General features: G+C 46.4%; 1 protein-coding gene across 3 annotated transcripts in view; it reads right to left on the minus strand.

The window, feature by feature from the left end:
• RRN3 (RRN3 homolog, RNA polymerase I transcription factor) overlaps nt 1–25,679 on the minus strand; it is a 1,162,251-nt gene that overhangs the window by 195,250 nt on the left and 941,322 nt on the right. For all 3 annotated transcript variants that reach the window (XM_082260368.1, XM_082260367.1, XM_082260369.1), the window contains exon 11: nt 10,915–11,045. In XM_082260368.1, the coding sequence (XP_082116494.1) occupies nt 10,915–11,045 (131 nt within the window). The remainder of the gene's footprint in view (nt 1–10,914; nt 11,046–25,679) is intronic.

Below are 25,679 nucleotides of genomic sequence, written 5' to 3' on the forward strand. Positions count from 1 at the left end.
TCTAGAAAACAAGGTGGCAACACTGTGCAGCATCAACAACCTAGAAAGGAGCTTGGACATTACCCAGCAGAGGAGGGTGGAGACGCAGGCACCGGAGGTAGGCAGTTGGGTGACAGAAGGAGGGGTAGAGCGCTAGGGAGGCCAGTCCTGAGTTAGTACACCCCAACGAATATGCCAAGTTGTATGATGATGGGGATATAAGCTCAGGGGTGGCAGTGCTGGAGCAGGCGTCCTCCCCCAGCTGCCAGGGGAGCAGCGGCTCCAGGAGGGAGGGGGGCCAAGGCTCAGGAAAGGTTAGACAGGTTGTGGTAGTAGGGGACTCAATTATCAAAAGGACAGAGAGGGCAATCTGTCAAAACGATCGTGGTAGCTCAACAGTATGTTGTTTCCCGGGCGCTTGAGTTCGGCACATCGCGGATCGGGTGGACAGATTATTGGGCGGGGCTGGGGAGGACCCAGCGGCCATGGTGCATGTAGGCACCAATGACCAAGTGAGAGGAAAGTTGAGGATCCTAAAAAATGATTTCAGGGACTTAGGGAATAGATTGAGTAATTGGACTTCCAAGGTGGTTTTCTTTGAAATACTGCCTGTACCTCGAGCCACACCAGAGAGGCAGAAGGAGCTTAGGGAACTGAACAAGTGGCTGAGGTACTGGTGTAGGAAGAAGAGGTTTGGGTTCCTGGAGAACTGGGCTGACTTCTCAGTAGGCTACTGGCTCTTTAGTAAGGACAGGCTGCACCTTAATGGGGATGGTACAGCTCTACTGGGAAGAAAGATGGCCACAAAACTGGAGGGGTTTTTAAACTAGGTGTTGGGGGGGGGAGGGCTCAGAGGTAGAGTTAGTTAGTTGGGAGCAAAGTACAGAAGGTATTATTGGGGTCAGCAGCGACAGTGCCGCCTCATCAGTGCCAATCAGTACCACCTATCAGTGCCCACCAGTGCCACCTATCAGTGCCCACCAGTGCCGCCTCAGTGCCCATCAGTACCACCTATCAGTGCCCGACCGTGCCCATCAGTGGCACCTGTCAGTGCTGCCTATCAGTGCCACCACTCAGTGCCCACCAATGCCGCCAATCAGTGGCCAGTGCTGCCTATTAGTGCCCAGGAGGGCTGCCAATCAGTGCTGCCCATCAGTGCCGCCTATCGGTACTCATCAGTGCTGCCAAAAAGTGCCACCTATCAGTGCTACCAATCAGTGCCCATCAGTGCAGCCTCTTCCACTTCACAATTATGTGCCGGTCTATCACATAAAATACATTTACGTTTTTGGTTGTAAGTTAACATGACAAAAACTGAATTTTTGTAAAAATCTTACCGTAAAATTCCTTTCTCTGAGTCCTCCGACAGTCGCCGCCCACTCATACAGTCTTCACCAATGGGTAGTACAGGAGTAGCTAGGCATAAGACTTGTTAAAAACAAAAGCATTTAACATAGACACACCCATGGGGGCTGTCCCACTGGTCACTAGCCCCCCTGCAGTAGCCATCCCAACTCAGTTTGGTAGCATAGCAGTAAGTGTAAAATAAAAAAAAGAGGGGCGGGGGCGGCGACTGTCAGAGGACTCAGAGAAAGGAATTTTATGGTAAGATTTTACAAAAATTCAGTTTTCTCTTACGTCCTCCGACAGTCGCCGCCCACTCATACAGTCTTCACCAATGGGATGTCCCAAAGCAGTGTAGACATGAGGGGTGGGATACGCAACCGTATAAAAGGCAACGCAGTACCCACATCAGAGAAAGGCACCTTACACGCACAGTAAGAGAACCTTCTGGGCAACAGAAAAGGCTCAAAAGGAGCAACAGCCCAGGAAAGCAAATAACCCAGGGGAAAAACAACCCCAACAGCCAGGGACCCACAAAAAAAGAAGGGTCCCCTATGGCACTGCCGCACAGAGAACTTTGCAGCCAAAGGAGGCATCAGCTGATGCCAGAACATAAACCTTATAGAATTTTGAAAAGGTGTGCACCTACGACCAAGTCGCAGCCTTGCACACCTGGGTCACCGAAGCCTAATGCCGGTAAGCCCAGGACGTACTCATCGATCTGGTAGAGTGCGCCTTAACAGGGTAGGGTGGAACCCGTTCCTTCAAAGCATAGGCCTGGACAATCGTCTGTCTGATCCATTTGGCAATGGTCGCCGCAGATGCAGCCATGCCCTTCCGAGGTCCCTCAGGAAGGACAAAGAAGGAATCTGATTTCCGAAAAGATTCAGTGGACGACCGGTAAACCCTGATCGCCCTGACAACATCGAAGGAATGCCATGCAACCTCCTTGGGATGTTTAGGCTTCGCACAGAGCGAAGGCAACACAATGTCCTCATTTAGGTGAAAATCAGACACCACTTTTGGGAGAAAAGATGGGTTAGATCGCAAGACCACCTTATCCTTATGAACCATCAGGTAAGGAGAGCGGCAAAACAACGCCGCCAACTCCGACACCCTGCGAGCCGAAGTGATCGCCACCAGAATGGCAACCTTCTTAGACAGCAGAGGCAATGATATCTCCCGGATGTTTTCAAAGGGAGAGCGCCGTAACACGGACAGAACCAAGTTCAAGTCCCATGGAGGTAAAGCCTCCCTCCAGGGAGGGGCCAAATGTCGCACACCTTGAATGAAGGTGCGAATTAAGGAATGAGACGCCACAGGGCGTTGAAAAAGAACAGCCAGTGCAGATACCTGGCCCTTTATCATGGCAAGCGCCAGGCGCTGGTCCACACCAGACTGGAGGAAAGCCAACACCCCCTGGACTCACACCAGGCAAAATAAGCTTTCCAGGTACGGTAATAAATTTTACCAGACGAGGCTTTTCTAGCCTTAAGGTAGGAATGACCTCTGGAGAGAGACCCCTGTCCCTCAGGACCTGGCTCTCAACAGCCAGGCCGTTAAAGCCAGCGACTGTAAAGCAGGATGGAAGATCGGTCCCGGAGACAGTAGATCTGCTCGCATTGGCAGTCGCCAAGGAGGTGCGACTGCCAGGTGAACGATGTCCGCGTACCAGGACCGGCGTGACCAGTCCGGTGCCACCAGAATCACCAAGTTCGGTTCCGAGGCCAACCTGCGAAGGAACCTGGATAACAACTGAATCGGAAGAAAGGCATACATCAGACGATACTGATACCAAGGGACCTCCGAGGCGTCCGCCAGAGGATCGCGCGTTCTTGCCACAAACCTTTGCACCTTGTGGTTTAGCCGAGACACAAACAGATCCACGTCCGGGGATCCCCACTTCACACACAGCATTTGGAAGACCTCTGGGTGTAGGGACCATTCCCCCTGATCCAGGGTCTGGCGGCTCAGATAATCTGCCTGCCAATTCTCCACACCCAGAATGTGAACTGCCGAAATCACCGGGACATGAGTCTCGGCCCAAGACAGAATGCCGGTCACCTCCCGGGCCGCCTGGGCACTCCTGGTGCACCCTTGGTGGTTGATGTAAGCCACCGTGGTAGCATTGTCCGTCTGTACCCGTACAGGAAGGCCCCGAAGTCGACCGACCACTGGAAGAGACACAGTTTGATCGCTCTCAATTCCAAGACGTTGATCGGAAGGGAGGGTTCCTCCTCTGACCAAGTGCCCTGGGCAGACAGGTTGCCACAGCAACGGAGGGAAGGATTTTCCTTTCCGACACAGCCGGGGACTGAAGCCACCACAGAAGATCCATTCTGGTCTGGCGACTCAACGAGACACTCAGATTCAAGGACTGAGGCAGTTTGTCCCACCTGGCCAGGATCTCCGCTTGGAGAGACCGTGTGTGAAACTGAGCAAATGGTATCGTCTCGAAGGCTGATACCATCAACCCCAGGCACCGCATACAGGTCCTGAGTGACAAGGATTCGTTGTCCCTGAGGGACCTGATCTCTTTCTGAAGGGTCCGGAGCTTGTCCTTCAGCAGAAATACCTTTGCTTGAGCAGAGTGCAGAACCATGCCCAAATAGGGAAGATGAACCGAAGGAGACAAAGTCGACTTCTGAACGTTGATGGTCCAACCAAACTCCTGGAGCGTCTGAACCGTAGTGGGCAGATCGCGCAACAGGCCCTGACTGGCACTCGATCTTAACAAGAGATCGTCCAGATATCCCAAGACCGCAATGCCCTGTGCCCTCAACAGGCGCCAGCACTTTGGTAAAGACCCTTGGAGCCGAAGCGAGACCGAAAGGTAACGCTACGAACTGATAGTGGTCCTCCGCTATGGCAAACCGGAGGTACCTCTGATGACCCTCGAAAATGGGGATATGCAGGTACGCATCCTTCAGGTCGATAGAGGCCAGGAATTCCCCTGGATTCAAGGAGGCCACCACTGAGCAGAGGGATTCCATACGGAACTTTCGAACGCGCACAAAGCGTTTCAGAGCTTTCAAGTCCAGGATCGGACGTACCTTGCCCTCCTTCCTGGGCACAGTGAACAGATTCGAGTAAAACCCCCGAAAACCTGTCCCGATGAGGCACCGGGACAATCACCCCCTGGGCAAGGAGGTCCTGCACCTCTTGATGCAGGTCCTGTAACAGCCCTGGGGTCAAATGAAGATTTGAGGGAAAGAATCTGTCCGCCGGCCACGAAAGGAATTCAATCTTGTATTCTGATCGAATAATTTCCTGAACCCACCTGTCTGAAACGGGTGAGGGCGTCCCTTCAGGCAGAGGCAGATTGTGCTGCCGCACCATCGTGGCCGGTCTTTTGCTTGCCCGCCCAGGGCTTTTTCTGGCCACCTTGGCCCTTGAAGTGCTTGCCTTTGTTTTGTGTCTTGAAGGCACGAAAGGACCCCTGATTGGGTCTAAAGGCGGGACCCCGCTTACCGCAAAAAGGCTTGTTCTTCGAATTCTTGGGCAGCAGAGTACTTTTGCCCCCAGTGACTCCTTTCACCAAAGTAGCTAAGGCCTCGCCAAAAAGGCGAGACCCTGCATAAGGAAAATCAGCCACCGTTTTACGTGACGTCTGGTCAGCCGACCAGCTCTTCAACCAGATCAGTCGACGGTTAAGTACCGCGACACTAGACAGGCGCGCGGCCAAAGGGGCCCCATTCAAGGCCGCATTGGACAAATACATGACCCCTTGATGAATTTGGTCCACCATGTTCAGCGTGGCAGGGGGGGCCGAATCAGACACAAGAGTGCGTCTAAGCACCTTAGTCCAATCCGCCACCGCCTGAGTCACCATGACAGAAGCGAAAATAGGTTTGAGCATGGAACCCGCCACCATGTAGGCATGGCGGGCCAGAGACTCCAACCTCCTGTCCGTAGGATCCCGGAACACCGGGGTATCCTCAGTGGGAACCAAAGTAGCCTTGTTTAGTACGACCACAGTGTGATCCACCTGGGGAGCCACACACCAGCACGAATCCGTAGAAGGCACAAAGGGGTAGAGCAGTTGAAACCGTTTAGGCACCGTGAAGGGGCATTTCAAACAGCACCATTGTTCATTCACTGTGTGATGAAACTCAGCGGGGCAGGGAAAAATCTGCGCCAACTTGCGGGACCTATGTGTACCAAAAGAGGACACAATGCCCGGAGGATTGGGCTCATCCTCCAGATGTAGGGTTTCTTTAACAGAAGAAATCAACGCATCTATAGCTGCGCGTTCTTCAGGCGACCCCGGGGGAGAATCATCTACCCCCTCCACCTCCGCCTCCCCCTCAGACCCCAGAGGGTCCCGCGAAGAGCGAGACCCTGAAAAGGGCACGCCACCCACAGCAGCCATATCACCATCTGAATCAGAAGAGAAAGATATCCTAGGCCCTTTTCTAGCAGCACGTTCAGCCATCAGCACCTCCATTTTGGACACCAAAGTCGCCACCACAGCGGCCAAATTTGGTAGAACGGGGGGGAATTTGCTGTCCTGAGATTCAATTGCAGAAAACACAATGTAAAAGGTACTGGCCCTTTAAGAGCACTGCGGACCACGCAGCCCACCGCTATATATACAGTGTATACAGACCCCCTACAGGGACAAAACTGAGCCAGAAGGGTTAAAACAGAGTTAAAATAGAAAGGACAGTCTGCAGAGCCCCACAGAGTGTTACCACACCGATCGCTACTCCAGAGGAAAAGGAAGTGAGGTCGCCAGAGGCTGAACTATATGCTGCAGGCTAAGGGAAAATGGCTGCCCATAGGAAGTAATGGGAGGCTTCGACAAGATGGCCGCCGACATGTGCTAGGAACGATCGTTCTGCCACACACAAGATGGCGCCAAAACCACTACATAGCAAGCTGTTGAAAAAGCCCATAGTGAAGCCAGACATGCTGCCCACACCCAAAATGGCGGACAGCACGGTTTTTACCCGCAGCCACCGCCGCACACAAAGTAGCCACCTCACAGGCTGCATCCCTGCTGCGAACAGGGATGGGTCATTCTTAATGCCAGGGCAAACACATAGCTTAAAGCTAGATGGCGGGCTGGGGATCCATCTGACCCTCTGCCCTGGAAAGCCAGGACGGCCAGTCCGATTCCCAGCTCCGCAAAATCCATCTTCGTCCGAAGATCCGACTAAACTAAAGCTGACAAATAAACAGCTAGTAAAGCAAAGAAAAAATTACATTCTTGCAAATAAAAATCATAAGAAAAGATTATAAGGCCGAGACTGTAGCCCCAGCACAGGGAAGCCTATCTACTCCTAACGCTAGGCAGAAGACAAACTGAGTTGGGATGGCTACTGCAGGGGGGTATTGACCAGTGGGACAGCCCCCATGGGTGTGTCTATGTTAAATTCTTTTGTTTTTAACAAGTCTTATGCCTAGCTACTCCTGTGGAGAGGAAGTCAATACCCATTGGTGAAGACTGTATGAGTGGGCGGCGACTGTCGGAGGATGTAAGAGAAATGTGGATTATTTCAAGGGGTGACTATGAATACTTTTTCAAGGCACTGTACCTTGATTACTGAAGGCCCCTTTCACACTTGTGTGACCTCAAAGTCACGCAATTTTTTACCGCGTTTTTTGCCGCGAAGCAATGCCTATTACATTTTTCTGCCCCCCCCCAAAAAAATAAAATTTTGAGCACCAGCCGCCACTGGTGCTAAATCTTCTAATTACTAATGACACAGATCTAATCTCAGATGTAGGAGTCCGGGACAACTTGGGTTCTAGCGATCGCAGGATGATCACATTTAACGTAAATCACAAGATAGCAAGGCAAGAGGGGAATATAAGAACCCTAAACTTCAGAAGGACAAACTTTCCTAAACTGTGCTCAATAATAGAGAAAATAAACTGGGACAAAACCCTAGGAACACTGACCACAGGAAAAATGGGAATGCTTTAGGAACATATTAAATAAAAGCATCTCATAGTGCATTCCTATGGGAAACAAATTTAGAAGAGCCAAACCAGGGTGGCTAAACCGTAGTGTAAAAAAACTTATTAGGGAAAAAAATGGCCTTTAAAAGATATAAATCGGAGGGGGACTTCATCAGCTTTCCACCAATACAAGGAATCGAATAATGTAAATATGAAATCAAGAAGGCTAAAATCAACTTCGAGAGACACCTAGCAGAGGAAAGTAAAAGGAACCCTAAGAAATTCTTTAAATATATCATGTAGTGCATACAATCCTTCCCCTCTGCCTGATTACAGAAGCATATGCAGATGAAAGTGTATACAGGAACTTAACGAATTATCTAGCCATCTGGACAGAACAATGTGAGGTCATTAACATTTAACAATGAGACAGGTAAACTTTAACACAATACACATTCAATTTGAATACACAAATATGGAAGCCTGTCTGGCATGCGGGGACATTATCTAGGAGTCAGACTTCATGGCAATTGTTTATAACAGTCTAAGTCTCCCAGCATCAATAGGATTACATCTTCATATTTCTATATGAAGATATTGCTGACAAATATTGCTGTCCCACCTGAAGCAATTCAAATCATTAAGTATCTGCTCCTCACCTCCAGTGATGGTGAATACCATCACATATCAATAGCAAAAAAACAAGGTCAGAGCATGTTGCACACATAATTAATGATGAAGGGAGGATGATTACAGAGGACACAGAGAAGGCAACTGTGCTAAACGCTTTCTTCTCCTCAGTCTTTACACGAGAAAAGGAGGGGTATACTGACCATGACTGTATGGTTAGCAGTACTTCACAGGACATACCGCATTGGCTAAAAGAGGGTGAAATCATGAAAAGGCTTGAAAACATTAACACAAGTAAATCACCAACACCAGATGGCGTGCATCTGAGAGTACACAAAGAACTCAGTAAGGTTATATCTAGACCACTGTTCCTGATCTTTGCAGATAGTATTTTGACAGGAACTGTACCAGGTGATTGGAGGAAAGCTAACGTAATACCAATATTCAAAGAAGAGCTCAGACATATCTCAGGCAGTTACAGGCCGGTCAGCCTGACGCCAATAGTATTTAAATTACTGAAAGGGATGATAAGAGACTATATCTAAGAATTTTCTAAAGTCAACAGTATCATCAGCAGTATCATCAGCAGTAACCTGCACAGGTTTTCAAAAGGACATTCTTGTCAGACCAATCTGTAAACATTCTCCGAGGAGGTGAGCTGTGAGCTAGATAGGGGGAGACCTGTGGATGAGGTGTATCTGGATTTTGCTAAGGCATTCGATACAGTCCCCCCACAAACTCTTAGTTTACAAAATAAGGTCTGCAGGCATAGATCATAAGATTTGATCTTAGATAGAAAACTAGTTAAAGGGGCGTGTCCAAAGGGTGGTAATAAATAACGCATACTCAGACTGGACTGGAGTGGTAAGTGGGGTCCCCCAAGGCTCAGTCCTGGGACCAATTTTGTTCAACTTATTCATAAATAGCATTGAGGACAGGATCACTAGCTCAATCTCAGTTTTTTGCAGATGACACTAAATTAAGCAGGGCAATAACTTCACATCATGATGCAGAAATCTTACAGAATGACCTGAACAAAATAACAGAGTGGGCAACTACATGCCAAATGAGGTTTAATGTGGAGAAGTGTAAGTTATTGCACTTGGGGACTAAAAACAAACGCAAAATACGTATTTGGGGGGGAATCTCTGGGGGAAATCAAGAATGGAGAAAGATCTGGAAGTATCAGTAGAAGATAGATTAAGCAATAGCATGCAATGTCAAGCTGCAGCTGCCAAAGCCTGCAGAATATTAGCATGCATAAGGAAGGGGATATATTCCAGAGATAAAACTATAATCCTACCACTTTAAAAAAAAAAAATCTGGTTCGGCCACATCTGGAGTACTCTGTCCAGTTCTTGTCACTGATCCTCAGAAAGGATGTGCTGGAACTGGAAAGAGTCCAAAGAAGGGCAACAAAGCTAGTTAGAGGATTGGAGGACCTAAATTATGAGGAGCGTTTACAAGCGCTTGATTTATTCACCCTAGAGAAGAGACGCCTGAGAGGGGACATGATAGCTATTTACAAATACCTCAACAGTGATCTCAGCATAGAAAAAAAAACAGTCGCAAGGAATGTAAGAGGACACAAGGCCATACAATGCGACTAGAGGAGAAGTGATTTAACCTCAGGCTACACAAGGGGTTTTTTACAGTAAGGTCAATAAGATTGTGGAACTCTCTTCCACAAATGGTGGTAACTGAGGGGAGTATGGCTACTTTTAAAAGACTCTTGGACATACATCTCCACGATCAAAACATTCACGGGTGGGGAAATAAATACGTCCACACACACCTACACAGGTTGAACTGTTGTCTTTATTCAACTTCAACTACTATTTAACTATCTATTAGACAGTATACACACATATATAGGCAGTATCACAAAAAAGGGTTCAAGCTAAAATATTGTTTTATTTTAACCACTTTACGTCTTCCTGCAGTAATATTACTGCGGCAGAGTGGCTCGTTATCGTCTGACGACGTAGTACTACGTCGTCAGACACTCCCCTTTCTCGGCGGCGCACGCGCACCGCCGGAGGCTCGCTCCCGCTGTATTCAGTCACAGCGGGAGTCGGGCCAGGGGAGGAGCAGCGGCGATCGCCGCCGCTCTTCCCAGATCGTCGGGGATCTAGTGTGGAGATCCGCCTGCTTGAGTAAACACAAGCGGGCGGATCTCCTAAGTGACAGGCAGGGTCAGATTGCAGGGTTCAGCATAGCTGAACCCTGCGATCTGTCCCTGTGTCACTCAGTCACCTCCCCCCACACACGTCAGTAAGCACCAGGCATACATTAACCCCTCCCTCTCCAATAAAATTAACCCCTTCCCTGCCAGTGTCATTTTTACAGTAACAGTGCATATATATAGCACTGATTACTGCAGTAATGTCACTGGTACTCCCAAAAGTGTCAAAAATGTCAGTCAAGGGTCCGATCTGTCCGCCACAATGTCGCAGTCCCGCAAAAAAAAAATTCGCAGATCGCCGCCATTACGCGTTAAAAAAAAAACACCAAAAATGACATAAATCTTTCCCTTAGTAAGTAAACGCAATAACTTTTGCGCAAACCAATCAAAATACGCTTATTGTGATTTTTTTTTACCAAACATGGGTAGCAGAAAACAAATTGGCCAAAAATTTTAAAAAAAATTGGTTTTTACATCTTTTTTGGGAGGAATTTCATATACAAAAATGTTAAAAATATTGTTATTTTTTCAAAATAAACGCTCTTTTTTTGTTTATAGCGCAAAAAGTAAAAATCGCACAGGTGATCAAATACCACCAAAAGAAAGCTCTGTTTGTGTGAAAAAAAGGGCGTAAATTTCGTTTGGGTACGGCGTCGCACGACCGCGCAATTGTCAGTTAAAGTTGCACAGCGCCGAATCGCAAAAAGCGGCCCAGACGTAAGACAGCAAAATGCTCCGGTGGTAAAGTGGTTAAGTATAACAAAATATTGAGAAAAAATATTTATTTATAATTCAAATGTGATTTATGTGTTTTATTACTACAAAGCATGTCATGTCTACACAGGTAACAATATACACATAACACTTACCAATTTGAAGCTGCAAATGTAGAACATTGTAAACTGCATATGACAGGATGCATGGGTAGGTAAAATCAATTTGTCAAATACAGCCAGAAGATCTCTGTAGAATTCCTTTGTTTTATTTAGGTCCAGGCTGCCTGCAAGATACACCCACAAATATTATTTAGACCTGTTCATAAGGTTCATGAAAATGAAAAACGTTACAATGGAGTACTGTAATTCTTTCTTACACTCAATTAGGAGATGGAGGATTCTCAGCATTCAAAAGGTTAGGGGTCAAAACAGTCATTGGTTGGCAGTTGATGAGCAAGTGAAAGGTGGTTGGGAAGGAAATAAGAATTCTTACTTACCTGTAAATTCAGTATCTTGGAGAGCAGTACAGGACACATTAATATATATAGTGCAGCTCAATCAACATATCATTTTATGAGGGAATAGTCCATAATAAAAGCCAGAAGTCCCAGAACAGTCCATATGGTGCAGGAAAAATGGAAACAGATAGATCCCCTCCACCTGTGATTACACCGCGCTCACCTGAAATATAAAAATCAGCGCTTTCCCTTAAAGGGTTAAACACCAGAGGCAGATTCCTTACACCCCCAGCTTTATACAGGGAACTGGTTAACTGGTCAAATCCAGACTAATTCCACTCACCGATAATCACAACATGAAATAAAAAGGCAATCTAAGTGCTCTCCGTTTTGAACTGTTTATTTAAAACATAAAAGACAGGACCGCACTTACATAGATAAAAGCAGATGATAGCATAACAGCTCTCTCCGGTAACACCGCACCTCTGGTGAAGGGAGACGCAGTGCCGCTGCGAGAATCACAGCTTCCGACTACAGCCGATCAGAGGGTGGCGGTGGGTGACGAGCGGCTCCACCTTTCGTACATGTATCGTCCAATGAGGGACTTCATCAGCGGGGGTGAAGTCTCGCCGTCACCCTCTTCCTTAAATAGCATCAAGTGTCATAACTACATATATGGCTGGGACACAAAAGGGCCTCATACTGCCATCTACTGGTAAATTTTAAAATTACAACAAATGAGAAAACGCTTTTCTAACACAGATAACCAAACCTACTACAGATTCAGTTAACATAATCCCCCACCGCCATCACTACTGATCCTACATCCACAAAGAGAGAGATACTTAAAATACATATAATACATAAAAACAAATAAAATAAAACCATAAAATAGTAAACCCCTCAAGATTATCTGTCGGTGATAAAGCAGTTGAGGTCGAACTCCACGTTCAACCCCAGCGGAGACAACACCTCTGTTTCAAAAATCCAAAATGATTTGCGCTGACAAAGACCTCAACTGCTTTATCTCCGACAGATAATCTTGAGGAGTTTAATATTTTATGGTTTTATTTTCTTTGTTTTTATGTATTTATTTTATATGTATTTTATGTATCTCTCCTTTTGTGGGTGTAGGATCAGTAGTGATGGCGGTGGGTGATTATGTTAATTGAATCTGTAGTAGGTTTGGTTATCTGCGTAAGCAAAGCACTTTCCCACTTGTTGTCATTTTAAAATTTACCAGAAGATGGCATTGTGAGGCCTTTTGTGTCCCAGCCATATACGTAGTTATGACACTTTATGCTATTTAAGGAAGAGGGTGATGGCGAAACTTCACCTCCGTTGATGAAGTCCCTCATTGGACGATACATGTACGGGAGGTGGAGCCGCTCATCACCCACCGCCACCCTCTATGAAGCTGTGATTCTCGCAGAGGCACTGCGTCTCCCTTCACCAGAGGCGCAATCTTACCGGAGAGAGCTGTTATGCTATCATCTGTGTTAGGGTGCTGGTGGTAACCTGACGGCAGAGATAGGCCCTGATGTCCGCTAGAGGGCGGAGCTTGGACGGGAACCCCCAAGGTAAGTGACACAGGCTAGTCTGAGGTGCGGAGTCTAAGTATCCACCGGTTTTCGCCAGAGCCTCGGGTGGTGAGGATGGACTTCGTTGCGTGTGGATACCAGGTCGCGGTCCTCAGAGTCGCCCCACCAAGGGAGAACCGATCAAGGTCCGAAGGCAGGTAAACCGACAAGGGAGATCCGAGAGAATGGTCAAACAAGCCGGGGTCAGGACGGGCAGCAGATGAGCGGAGTCAGGAACAAGCCAAAAGGTCAACAGGAAATCAGCAGGAAACAGGTCACAGGTTCAGGAACAACGGCAGGAGCTGAAGCAAGACAGCCAAGTGCCAATGCATCAGCTGCCTTTAAATAGGCCTTCCTTGGCGCCAAAACGTCTGGGTCACTGCGTGCAAACGTGAGAACGCATGACGTGCGCATTGGCTAATTCGCACATGCGCGTTAGCCAATTAGTGGTTGCTAACGGAAGGTAATTCGCGCATGCGTATTAGCCAATTAGCAGTTTCTAACAAACGGTTCCCAACAATCTGCTTTTATCTATGCAAGTGTGGTCCTGTGTTTTATGTTTTAAAATAAACAGTTCAAAACGGAGAGCACTTTGATTGCCTTTTTATTTCATGTTGTGATTATCGGTGAGTGGAATCAGACCGGATTTGACCAGTTAACCAGTTCCCTGCATAAAGCCGTGGTTGTGAGGAATCTGCCTCTGATGTTTAACCCTTTCAGGGAAAGCGCTGATTTTTATATTTCAGGTGAGCACGGTGTAATAACAGGAGGAGGGGATCTATCGGTTTCCATTTATCCTGCACCATATGGACTGTTCTGGGACTTCTGGCTTTTATTATGGACTATTCCCTCATAAAATGATATGTTCATTGCGCTGCACTATATATATTAATGGTTCTGTATGAGATAAGAGTGATTCATCTTTGGTGTCCAGCTTGCAATTTTTAGTCTTTAGGTTAATTTGTCTGCGCTGATTGTTTTCTATCTTTTTAGTACAGGACACAAGCTGAATATTCACAGACCCTGGGTTATAGGATCTAACCTTCAGGTGATATGACACTGGCAAAGCTTTTGAGGACATGCCCCCTGGGCAGCTCCCCTGTGACCCTACTCTACTCTGTGAGTCTTCCTCTATAACACAGGAATAGAAGATAAGAGAGCAGGGCTGTCTTCAAGGCAGGGCAAAAGGGGCAGCTGCCCTGGGCCCCATCATTGTTGTGGGGACCAAAGCAGCTGCCTCAAACTTGCCAACTATCCCAGTTTAAAAATGTCCTTGTCCTTTAACCACTTTAGCTCTGGAAGGATTTGCCCCCTTTCTGACCAGGCCCTATTTTGCGATTCGGCACTGCGTATTTTAATGAATTGCGCAAAAATGTGACGCTGTACCCTTTACGTCCGTTTTTTCCCACAAATAGAGCTTTATTTTGGTGGTATTTGATCACCTGTGCGTTTTAATTTTTGCGCTATAAACAAAAAAGGAGCGACAATTTAAAAAATATATATATATATTTTTTCACACTCTGCTATAGGACATTCCCTATATATATTGGCTTTAGGCCAATTTGTTTTCTGCTACATATTTTTGGTAAAAAAAAAAAAAAAATCGCAATAAGCTTATTTTGATTGGTTTGCGCAAAAGTTATTGCATTTACTAACTACGGGAAAGATTTATGTCATTTTTATTGTTTTTTTTTACTAGTAATGGCGGCGATCTGCAATTTTTTGCGGGACTGTGACATTGCGGTGGACAGATCGGACCCCTAACTGACATTTTTGGGGGGACCAGGGACATTACTACAGTAATCAGTGCTAAAAATATGCACTGTTACTGTAATAATGACACTGGCAGGGAGGGGGTTAATACTGTGGGTGATCAAGGGGTTAAATGTATGCCTCATGCTTACTGATGTGTGTGTGTGTGTGGGGGGGGGGGGTTCTGTGACAGACACAGAGATCGCAGTTTCAGCTATGTTGAATCTGCTGATCTCTTCCTGTCTGTCACTGAGAAGATCCGTCTGCTTTGTTTACATAAGCAGGCGGGACTTCTAACAGTTTCCCTGAGGATCGGGGGAGGGTAGCGGCAATCAGGGCTGCTCCTCCAGCGGCCGGACTCCCGCTGTGTCTAAACACAGCAATCGCTCGCACGCCACCGGAATCACTAGCAGTCCAATGACGTAGGTCTATGTCGCTGGACCCAGGGGAGCCGCACTGCCACAGTAATAATACTGTGGGTGGTCGGCAAGCGATTAAAGATTAAGTCCTGTGCTGTATTCCTATATCGCTGCCCAGCTCTGCCCCATTGTCTTGTACAGATGACTCACCAGCAGACCCAGTGTTTACATGTAAATAACCTGCATTGATATGTAAATAGATGTGGCATTCATTTGTACATCATGTCTACATGAGGTCATATCCACCCACTGACTATGGGCCCTGGCTTTTAAGGGAACATCACTCTTTGGGAGGTGTATGCCTGGGGGACTCTTGGAATGGTCTGTTTCTGATTCAAGTTCATGTCTCCCCAAAACACACCGATTCTGGGAATCTAGGCTAGTGATCCATGTTTAGGACCTTGATGCCCAATTAGCAACAATGACTGCTTCTGTCTGTGAGACTCAGAACAGGTGTTAATATCAGCAAGCCACCTGGTGCTGGTGGTCTCCTGCTATAGTCCATTTAGTAAGGTGCTATGTGTTATTCTGCTAAGTATTTTTCACCCATTGTTAATTGTGCTAATTGAGTCACCTATTGTTTCTGTCTGTCTGATAGTATTGTACCCTCCACCTAGGCTGGTTTAAGTGACTAGTTAATTAGCTCATGTTAATTATATCACTGTCAGCTATTAGTTGCAAGAGGTGGATTAGCATAGTTTATGTTGGTTGTCCCTTAGTTATGTTAATTATATTTCTGAATACAGTTTCCTTTGCATACGATAATGTGATCAAGCTAATCTGATCTGGTGTACTATAATATCTGTGTGAGTATTCAAGAAACCGTTTCAGTTCTCATACAAGCTATTGTCGGCTAGTCTTGTATGGTTTGCTATAATATCTGGTTCCTATGTCCAGACTACCGTGCTTCCCCGAAAATAGGACCGGGTCTTATATTAATTTTGGCTACAAAAAACGCACTAGGGCTTATTTTCAGGGGATGTCTTATTTATTTATGGTATGTAAAAAGACGAACTTAAAGGGATTGTAACCCTAAAATAAATAAATATCCTGATCCTTTAAAGCATGGTAGACAGCACAGTGCTTGTGTTGTGTCATTTAGCCCTCTTTATGTTCCAAAAAACCTGGAATTAAATAATAGAATGTTAAAAAAGGTCTCTCCCTGTCAGCTCAGGAGTCAGCATTATGACATTCTGTAATCCCAAAAATAAACCTCGGATAAAGTCATTGTAAAAATATGTAATGGATTTTGTAAAAAGATTATGTAATGTGCAGTGTGTCTCCTTTTGTAACTTTATTGTTGAAAATACCATATTTACAGCGCCGCTGGGCACTCACGTGACCCTCCAGAGCTCTACTTTCCCTCTCCGAATACTGCAGAAGGAGGGGCTGAGATCAAGGATTTTACTAGGGCTTATTTTTGGGGTAGGTCTTATATTGCAGCCATCCCTGAAAATCATGCTAGGTCTTATTTTCGGGGTAGGGTTTATTTTCAGGGAAACAGGGTAGAGAAAGCTGTATACTGACATAAGCACTCAGGCTAGGTGCTGGACTGTTCCGTCACACCTATATACACATATGGCTGCAATGTTCTATATCTGGTTGCTCATGTAAATTAAACAGATAGACGCGTATCCATAGTGTAAAAAAAAAGCTTAAAACCATTTAATAAAAGGTAATAAACTTGCATGTAAGAAGAAAAAACAATGTGCATATCTAAAGATTCAAAGCCGGCATGTATCTTGTAATCCGCGATGGCATCAGATTAAAGCTCTGCCCACTAGGTGGGATCCAGTTATCTACACAAAGAAACTTTTTCTTCTACTGTTATGCAGAAAATGCGTATCATCAGAAATTTCCAGGCCTTGCAGTTACCAAGTAGTGAACAAGGGGCATAGTCTGTCTTGGTATTTTGCCTCACAGTATGCTAAAGATCCATCAGTCCTAAAGGTCTTAAGTATTGATCGATTCACTCCACACTGGCCTGGAAGTAACAAACAAGAAATCTTACGCTTAGAGACATGGCAGAAAAGCCTATAACCCTTTTGGGCTAGACAATGAATGGAACGTGAATTATTTCATTGACTATAGCGAACATCACTGCCATATTTTATTCTGGTTTTTCATTTTTATATTCTGTTTTCTGTATATATTTTATCCTATGTAATTTAATATGTGTAAGTTTATAAATATTTTATATAGATGTGATGACTGTCTCCTTGCAGTTTCCCTCTTCATTGAAGTTTATAAGTAATTTTTTTTTTTTTGAGCTCTTATAATCATTGAGTGTATACAATTACCACTTTGACCACTAGGGGGAGTGGATTTTGATTGCAGGAATTTGACTAATGTTATTTAATTTAAATTAACAATGTTAGGGATTTTGTTTGTTGATATGTGGTCCTGTCTGACTCCAGTGTCAATTTGGAGGTTCTTTATTAATAGTCTGAGAGAAAGTGGAAGGAGCATCGCTATGTATCAGTCTGGCCGTATTCCTTATATTGTAACCAGTGACACCACCAGCTAGATCTAGTCCCTTGATGACATCTATTACAACAAAACATGTTGGGTGGAGCCAGCGGTGACGTCATCATGCCTGCCAGCCACGTGTGGCGAGGCTTTTTTGCTGGAATCTATTTTTCTTTTTTAAGTATCATTACTTAATAGACACTCTTTGTTTAATGGGTAAGGGAAATAGGCAATCAAGCGCCCAGGACTTCTAAGCTTAAGGCCCCTTTCACACAGGCTGTTTTTTTGGCGGATCTAAACGGTCCCCCCATGCATTCCTATGGGGCATCGGATGGCAGCGGAGACATGTCCGCTGACATCCGACCCGATCCGTCAAATAGGGTTTCCATCCGTCCAGCGGATCGGATCGGATGAGAACGGACCAACGGTACGTTCCCATCCGATTTCCCCCATAGAGATGCATGGGGAACTGACAGCTGTGTCTCCGCACACAGCGCGGAGACACAGCTGTCCTCCTGCTGCTCAACGCGGGATCGGGGGCTCGATCCCCCGCTGAGAAAAACGGAATCCGTCCGACGGACGGATAGTGTGAAAGGGGCCTAAACTACAAAAAGGGAATAAGGAAATGCTGCTAATCCACTGCAGGTGCACTACATAGACATTTTAAAAGGGGAGAATTATGAGCACAGATTCTTATGATTCCCAAACGCAATATATCTAATGTGTCCTCCAAGGAAAAAGTGCAAGAGCAAACAAGTGCATAAAATGATATTATACCGTGTCGTCATTATCAGCCATAATGAAATCCAATAAATAAATACAAATTATAAATATAGTGCAAACAATTAACTGCGGCTAGCTACCTGAAGAGTATATAAAGTGTCAGTAAAAATTTTCAAATATTATTATGATGTATCCTCAAAAAATAAAAAGTGCTAGTGCATATATGACCTTATAAACAAAAATGTATACAAATGAAAGAGTGATCCACACTTGTGAATTATATAAAAAAAAAATTCTAATAATAAATAATGTATAGACCCAAAAAGACTCCAAACAGCTTCCTGGTAACAATACAAAGTGCAAATCAAGAATGAAAAAAATATTTATAAAAAAATATGTGAAAAAATATATATCAGAAATAAGTGAGCTAATAAATCTAATATATAAATATTAGTCCATAAAAAAAGTTGTCCATAGTGAATATTCCCAAAGTGACAAAAAAGTGTAAACGTGCAAAAAAAGTGCCAAAATCCAATAGCTGCGTGTATTCAGTGTCCACACCTGGGGATCCCACCTTCCGTGCACCACTGTTTCCCCTAGGGGGAGGAGCAAGAATATATCCACATAGTGTAAATCCGTTTAACCCCCTTCAATACAGGAAACTTTCGCCCCCTTCCTGCCCAGGCCAATTTTTAGCTTTTAGCGCTGTTGCAATTTAAATGACAATTGAGCAGTCATGCAACCCTGTACCTAAACCAAATTTATGTAATTTTTTCCCCACAAATAGAGCTTTCTTTTTGTGGTATTTGATCACAGCAAGTTTTTTTCTTTTATGCTAAACAAATAAAAAAAGACCTTGGAACAAAAAAAAAAGACCTAAAGTTTGAAAAAAAAAAAAAAGTTTTTTGTTTAGGTTATAAAATTTTGTAAATAAATATGTTTTTCCTGCACTAATAAGGTCGCACTAAAAGGCAGTGATGAGTAGGCACTGATGATGAGGCCCTAATATGCAGCACTGATGGGTACCGATAGGCGGCACTGATATGCAGCACTGATATGTAGCTCTGATATACGGCATTGGTGGGCACTGATAGGTGGCACTGGTGGGCACTGATAGGCGGCACTGGTGGGCACTGATAGGCAGCACTGATAGGCGGCACAGATGGGCATAGGTGGGCTGCACTTATAGATGGCAATGATGGGCACTGGTGGGCAGCACTGATAGATGGCAATGATGGGCAGCACTGATGAGGAGGGCACTGGCAGGCTCCCTGAGCACTGATTGGCATCCCTGGTGGCATGGGTGGGCATCCCTGGTGGCCATGGGTGGACAATCCCTGGTGGCTCTAGTGGCACCCCCCAAGGGTCTTCACTGAAAATCAATGCTCTGATTGCCAGCACAGACCCCCCCCCCCCCCCGTTAGGAGAGCCGCCGATCGGCTCTTCTCTACTCGCCAGTCAGGTGCGAGCTGAGGAAAGCGGATCAACGGCACTTCCTATTTACTATGTGACCAGTTGTGTTTGGACACAGCTGGTCACATGGTAAAGAGCCTACATCATTAGGCTCTTTACCGGGATCGGAGATGCAGTGTGTCAGAATGACACACCGCACCACCGATCGCAGCTCTGCGTGGCCCCCGGGGGTGTGCAGAGTGGTCTAACCTGCTGGACATCATATGACGCCCAGTCAGGATAGTGCAACCACTTTGCCGATGTCATTTTGCTATAGGACGGATGGCAAGTGGTTAAAATATAGTTCATTTGTAAAAGCAAATGGTTACACTCACATTTATTAGTGTCTACCCGACACTAGGATTTCCGGTTTAAATGTATGGCACCGTTTCGGCTCTCTGGAGCTCAGCCGCAAGCGTGTGTCTCTTTCTGTGGTGTTTTGTTTAATGATATTGCACTATTGGGTCCCTTCCTTATTTTGTTTTATGGTGGTACATGATTATTTGGCGGAGTTATATCATTAATGTTGGGTATGAAGGTGACACTGACTATACTGGCTAGAGCTGCTGGGACCCTTTATTACACAAGCGCTTATGACACCCTATAACTCAGAGGTCTACTTGTTCGGTAAGAAGTGTGTGCACCTGGCAATTTGGGATTCCAGCAGTTTGGCATTTTGTCAATGGAGTAATTTTCATTGAAGCATCAGTTCGTTTTATGGACATTTCTACAAAGGGTTGTATAACCCTGTAGGTGCTTTGCACTTTAGTGCACTCAGCTATAATCTTTACTGAATTCCTTTTAAGGAGATAGCACACCTTTCTTTCCTGACAGTCTCCATGGCAGCCTACGTGTGGGTTAACCCCGCCTCCACTCCAAGGGTATAGGACCCCCCTCCCATAAATTTCAGCTCTCAGGTACAGCCAATGTTCCTTTTTTGTCCTCCTCCAAGGACCTAAATTTTGGATGTCTTATCTATGGCCAGCTCGCCTCAAGATATTTTGGATAGTGTCTGCGTGTCCAGGGCCCAGCCACGGGCGGGTGAGTGACACTTGAAATCCCCCAGCTCTCTGCGGTTGACTGAAGCTTGGCCGGCATACTCTGACAGGATCTGAAGATTATCGGTACAGCTCTTCATGGCAGCGGTATTGGTTATTTATGTATTCCTCTGTGTGTTTTCTTTCCCTGGTGCTAGCGGTATTTTGGGCCCCAATGGCGCTGGAACGCTTCCTGCATTTCAGGAAACCTTCCTTTTCCTCCTCTGCCGTCTTCGGCCAATCGGACGGCCGCCTTCCGGTCCCGACAATGCGCAGTGCGTCACGTGCGTAGCCGAGGCTTGGTTCGCGCATGCGCACTTGCGATCGCGGCCGCGTCACCGCTGACGTCATTCCGGCGGGGAATTTTTAGCAGCTGTCAAACCCCAGTACCCTTGGGAAGTACTGTGGGCGTTGCGGCAGCTTCCCTGTGTCTCCGGATTCCTTGCTACAGGTATGTGCAAAGGTGTTTGACAGGCAGAGGGGGGGGGAGGAGGATGGTTACATTATACTATCCACTGTACTGTTCCTGTGTCTGACGTATGCTACCTTTCTTTATCAGTCTGGTTGTTTGGCCTGAAGTATGGATCCTGCGTCACCGCCCTCCTGTGGCCAGCCCTCTCATAACAGGTGGGTGCTGGCGTTTTCAGGGGGGGGCGGGGGAGGGCTAGCTGTTTAATGATTCATGACTAAATCCAGTGTCTCCCCACTTTTTCTCTTTCCCCATCATCTCTTCCAGGTCTGGAGCACCTCAGGATAGAGACCCTGTCAGACCACGTAAGAGTTCATCCTCCAGATCAAGACGCCATGAGTCTCCCATCAGGGAGTAGGCTTCAGAGGAGACGCTCTAATTCCTCCTTCAGACACCATACACAACACCATGGTCACCGCACAGATCAGAGAGCTTGTTGGGGTTGTGGGGCGCATGTCCCGGAGGACAAGTCCCTACGCGAGCCATGTTTCGCTCGCACAGCCGGTGAGAGGGAGCCCAAGGACCGCAGATTGGAAACCCTAGTGAAGAGGGTAGTGCAACAGTCCCTGAAGGAGTGGGGTACTGCTCCAGCACATGGTCCCACCACATCCAGTTCTCCAGCTGAAGCGCCGGAAGATCAGGGCCCCTCTCAACCGAGCCTTACTTCAGCAAGGTCATCAGACAGCGATTCTGAAGAAGAAGGGGCCATGGGAAGCTTTGAGTTTGCCTTAGTGCCGCCCTTAATCAGAGCTATTAAGGAAGCTCTAAAATGGGAGGATCCTGTTTCTCCCCAGAAGAAACAATGGAAGTTTTTCAAGCACCTGGGTAAGGAGCGCATTAACTTCCCTTCCCTTTCTGAGCAAGATGTGATCACTGAGGAATGGAGCAAAGGGGATAGCAAGTCTTCCCTATCCTCCAAGCTGGTGAAGCTCTATCTCTTCAAAGCTGAAGATGTAGCTCACCTGGAGTCTGCTCCCCTTGTAGATGCTGCAGTTACAAGATTGGCAAAGCATGTTACACTGCCCCTGGATGATGCAGTTTCCTTTAAAGATCCCTTGGATAGGAAAATAGACCTGGATCTGAAGAGAGTCTATGTTACGGCTGGGGCAGCCTGCAAGCCTGTTATGGCACTAGCAACCATGTCTAAAGCCATGGAGGTCTGGGTGTCTGATATCGAGGCCAAACTTGGGAGCATCTCAGATGAAGCTGTAGAGAATCCGTTTGTTGGCATCCGTTTTTTTGGGAAAAGCATCCATTGATGTTCTTCGCCTCTTGTCCAGATCAATGCTGTCTTCAGTTACAGCAAAGAGGGCCTTGTGGCTCCGTCCCTGGCTTGCTGATCCAGCTTTCAAGCAGGCATGGTGTAAAATCCCCTTTGAGGGTACATCTCTCTCGGCAATAAATTGGACAGCACCATAGCGAAGGCCACTGGCGGGAAATTGGGCTTCCTACCACAAGATAGATGCCTGTTTGGCCAGAAGAAGCCTCAACCTAGGAGGCAATACTCAGAGATCAAGAGATGCCCGCTCCTACAAGCCCGGGTCACAAGTGGTCTTTTCTGGTGGATCCGGTTCCCCGGTTTATTCCAACTCACTTGCCTTGTCAAGAAGAGAGAAGAGAAGTCTTGCTCGCTTATGTAGACGCTTTGGTGTCTCAAGGAGTGGTGGTTCCGATGCCCGACCAGGAGAAGTTTCAAGGCGTGTACTCACCCCTCTTCCTGGTAAAGAAGAGGAACGGTTCCTGTTGGCCCGTTATAGACCTCACATATCTGAACAAGTTCATAAAGAAAGAAAAGTTCAAGATGGAAACTCTCTCCACCATTCAAAAGGCGGTACTGCCAGGGGACTGGCTCGCCTCAATAGACCTTAAGGATGCGTACTTTCATGTACCTGTAGCAATCGACTTTCACAAATATCTCCGCTTCTCTGTCTTGAACCGGCATCTTCAGTTCATATGTCTTCCTTTCGGCCTCTCTACCTCACCAAGAGTGTTCTCCAAAGTTCTCCTGGCTGTTGTGGCTCTCATAAGATTAAGAGGTATACGTCTACACCATTACTTAGACGATCTTCTGCTTTTGTCTCAAGACAAAGATCAGTTACTGGCACACAGAGATCAGGTCATAGCGACCCTCAAGGAGTTTGGCTGGCTGTTGAACCTGCAAGAGAGTCAGCTGGAGCCCACTCAATGCCTAGTCTATCTAGGGGCTCAGTTCAATACGTTCGAGAGTACAATCTCTCTCCCTGTGGAGAAGATACCGGTAGTGTGGTAGAGAATCCTCCCAGCCCTTTCTTCCTCCCGGTTAAAAGGCTCTCAGTGCCTCAAAATCATTGGCACCATGGTGTCCACGGCTCCCATGGTCAAATGGGCTCTTTGGCGAATGCGGCCTTTTCAGAGTGGGTTCCTACAGCAGTGGAACCCGGATGAGCGAGAGCAATTCATCCACATCTCCTCCAGCATGAGGACCAGTCTTCTTTGGTGGCTCCAATGCAAGAATCTGCTCAATTGCCACTCTCTGATTCCAGTCTCATGGACCGTAATCACAACAGATGCCAGCAACTCAGGTTGGGGAGCTCATTGTCTGTCGGAAGTGGCTCAAGGGAGGTGGTCTTCTCAGAGACACACTCCGGTTTCCAACATTTTGGAACTCCGAGCGGCATATCAGGCTCTTCGAGCCTTCCAACACCTTGTGGAAGGGAAATTGGTCATGATCAGGATGGACAACACCACGGCAGTGTCTTATGGAGAGGGAGACAGGGTGGGACGCGGAGCCTTTCCCTGCAACAGGAATTAGACCCTATTATGACCTGGGCTCAGGCTCATTTAGTGAACATTTCAGCAGTTTACATTCCAGGACCTCAGAACGTCCAGGCAGATTTCCTGTCCAGGGTCCAGTTGAACCACAATGAATGGTCTCTTCATGTGGAGTCGTTCAATTGGATTCTGTCACTGGGAGTGTCTCCCGAAGTCGACCTGTTTGCCTCTCCTTGCAACCACAAGCAGGAGAAGTATGTTACGAGAGGCAAATGCCATCAAGCCTACGGGACAGATGCACTAACCGACAGGTGGGAGTTCAGCAGGGCATATGCCTTTCCTCCAGTACCCATCATTCTCAAATTCCTGCAGAGACTTCAAGCGGAAGATGTCGAGATAGTGATGGTGGCTCCCTTCTGGCCGAACAGGCCATGGTTCCCGCTTCTCCTACAGCTCAGCTATCAGGACCCAGTCCCTCTTCCCCTCAGACCAGACCTTCTTCTACAGGGAACATCAGTGCACCCCTGTCCTGCAATACTCCGGTTGACGGTCTGGTTCTTGAGAGGGAAAGGTTGGAATCGCTCGGCTGTCCACCAACAGCCATTCCCACTTTAATGAGCTCTAGAAGACCGAGTACAAACGTGATATACCGTAGAGTCTGGTCAAAATTTATAAAATCTGCATATCCGGGAGGAATGTCTTCTTCAGTCCCTGGGATTCAAGAAGTCTTAAAATGTCTTCAGGCTGGCCTGGATATGCCCCTTTCAGTAGGCACTTTAAGAGTCCAAGTGTCGGCATTATCCGCCTTCTCCGGTGTCATGTGGGCCAAACACCCACTTATTCAACAGTTCTTTAAAGGAGCAGCGAGGCTCAGACCTCAGAGAAAACCTAGGTTCCCGAAATGGGATCTTCCTCTTGTCCTCAATGCCTTCTCAAAAACGGGCATGGTGTCCTCTTCTTCTATCAAGGACCTTACCATCCGGACAGTCTTCCTGGTAGCCATCACATCAGCTAAAAGGGTCTCTGAAATAAGTTCCCTCATCTATAGAGAACCATTTCTTACTTTCTTTCCGGATCGGGTAGTTCTGATTCCCAAGCTGAATTCAAATCCAAAAGTTACCTCAGTGTTTCATCAAAACCAAGAGATCGTTCTTCCTACTTTCCGGTCTTCTGATGAGACTAGTCTATGGGAACAGTAACATAATCCTATTAGGCATTGTTCTCTGAAGCTTTGCTAAATAGGATTTACGCCAGTAGTAGTTGTGGGAATACATGCATGGATTTGATCAGAGCAACATTCACGGTTCCACACGCTGGTTTAAATGTGTAGTGTTAGGTGGGAACTGTTCTACTCATTCACGATCATGTACTCCCCATTTCTATTGTACATTTGAATGTATACAAGTGTGTCATTGGCTAATTCTATGTGACTAACTTGTATCATGTGAGTGTAGATTTGGAACTGATTGGCTGATGCTGTATAGCTATCACTTCCTGTTAATTGTCCCTTTGTCTCATAAATAAATGGAGCTGTGCAATCCTCTATCAATCTCAGCTGCAGTCTTGCATCGGTTGAGAGCTAGCGGCGCGGCAACACAGGATATTTTCGGCCTTGCAGCCCCTTACAAGACCAGGGTAGTCTGAGACCACTGAAAATGACAAACAAACACAAGGGTGCACCGGCCTAGTGCATTATCCTTTAAAAGATTTAATAATTAAAAAGTGCAAAAATACTCACAAACGAGTTCTTTATAAAAGCATATCAAACATCGTACGCAATCTTCAGTATTGAGATCCAAGGGTGTACT

This window comes from Pelophylax lessonae (assembly GCF_965119305.1).
Source record: "Pelophylax lessonae genome assembly, chromosome: 6".
NCBI classification, from domain to species: Eukaryota; Metazoa; Chordata; class Amphibia; order Anura; family Ranidae; genus Pelophylax; species Pelophylax lessonae.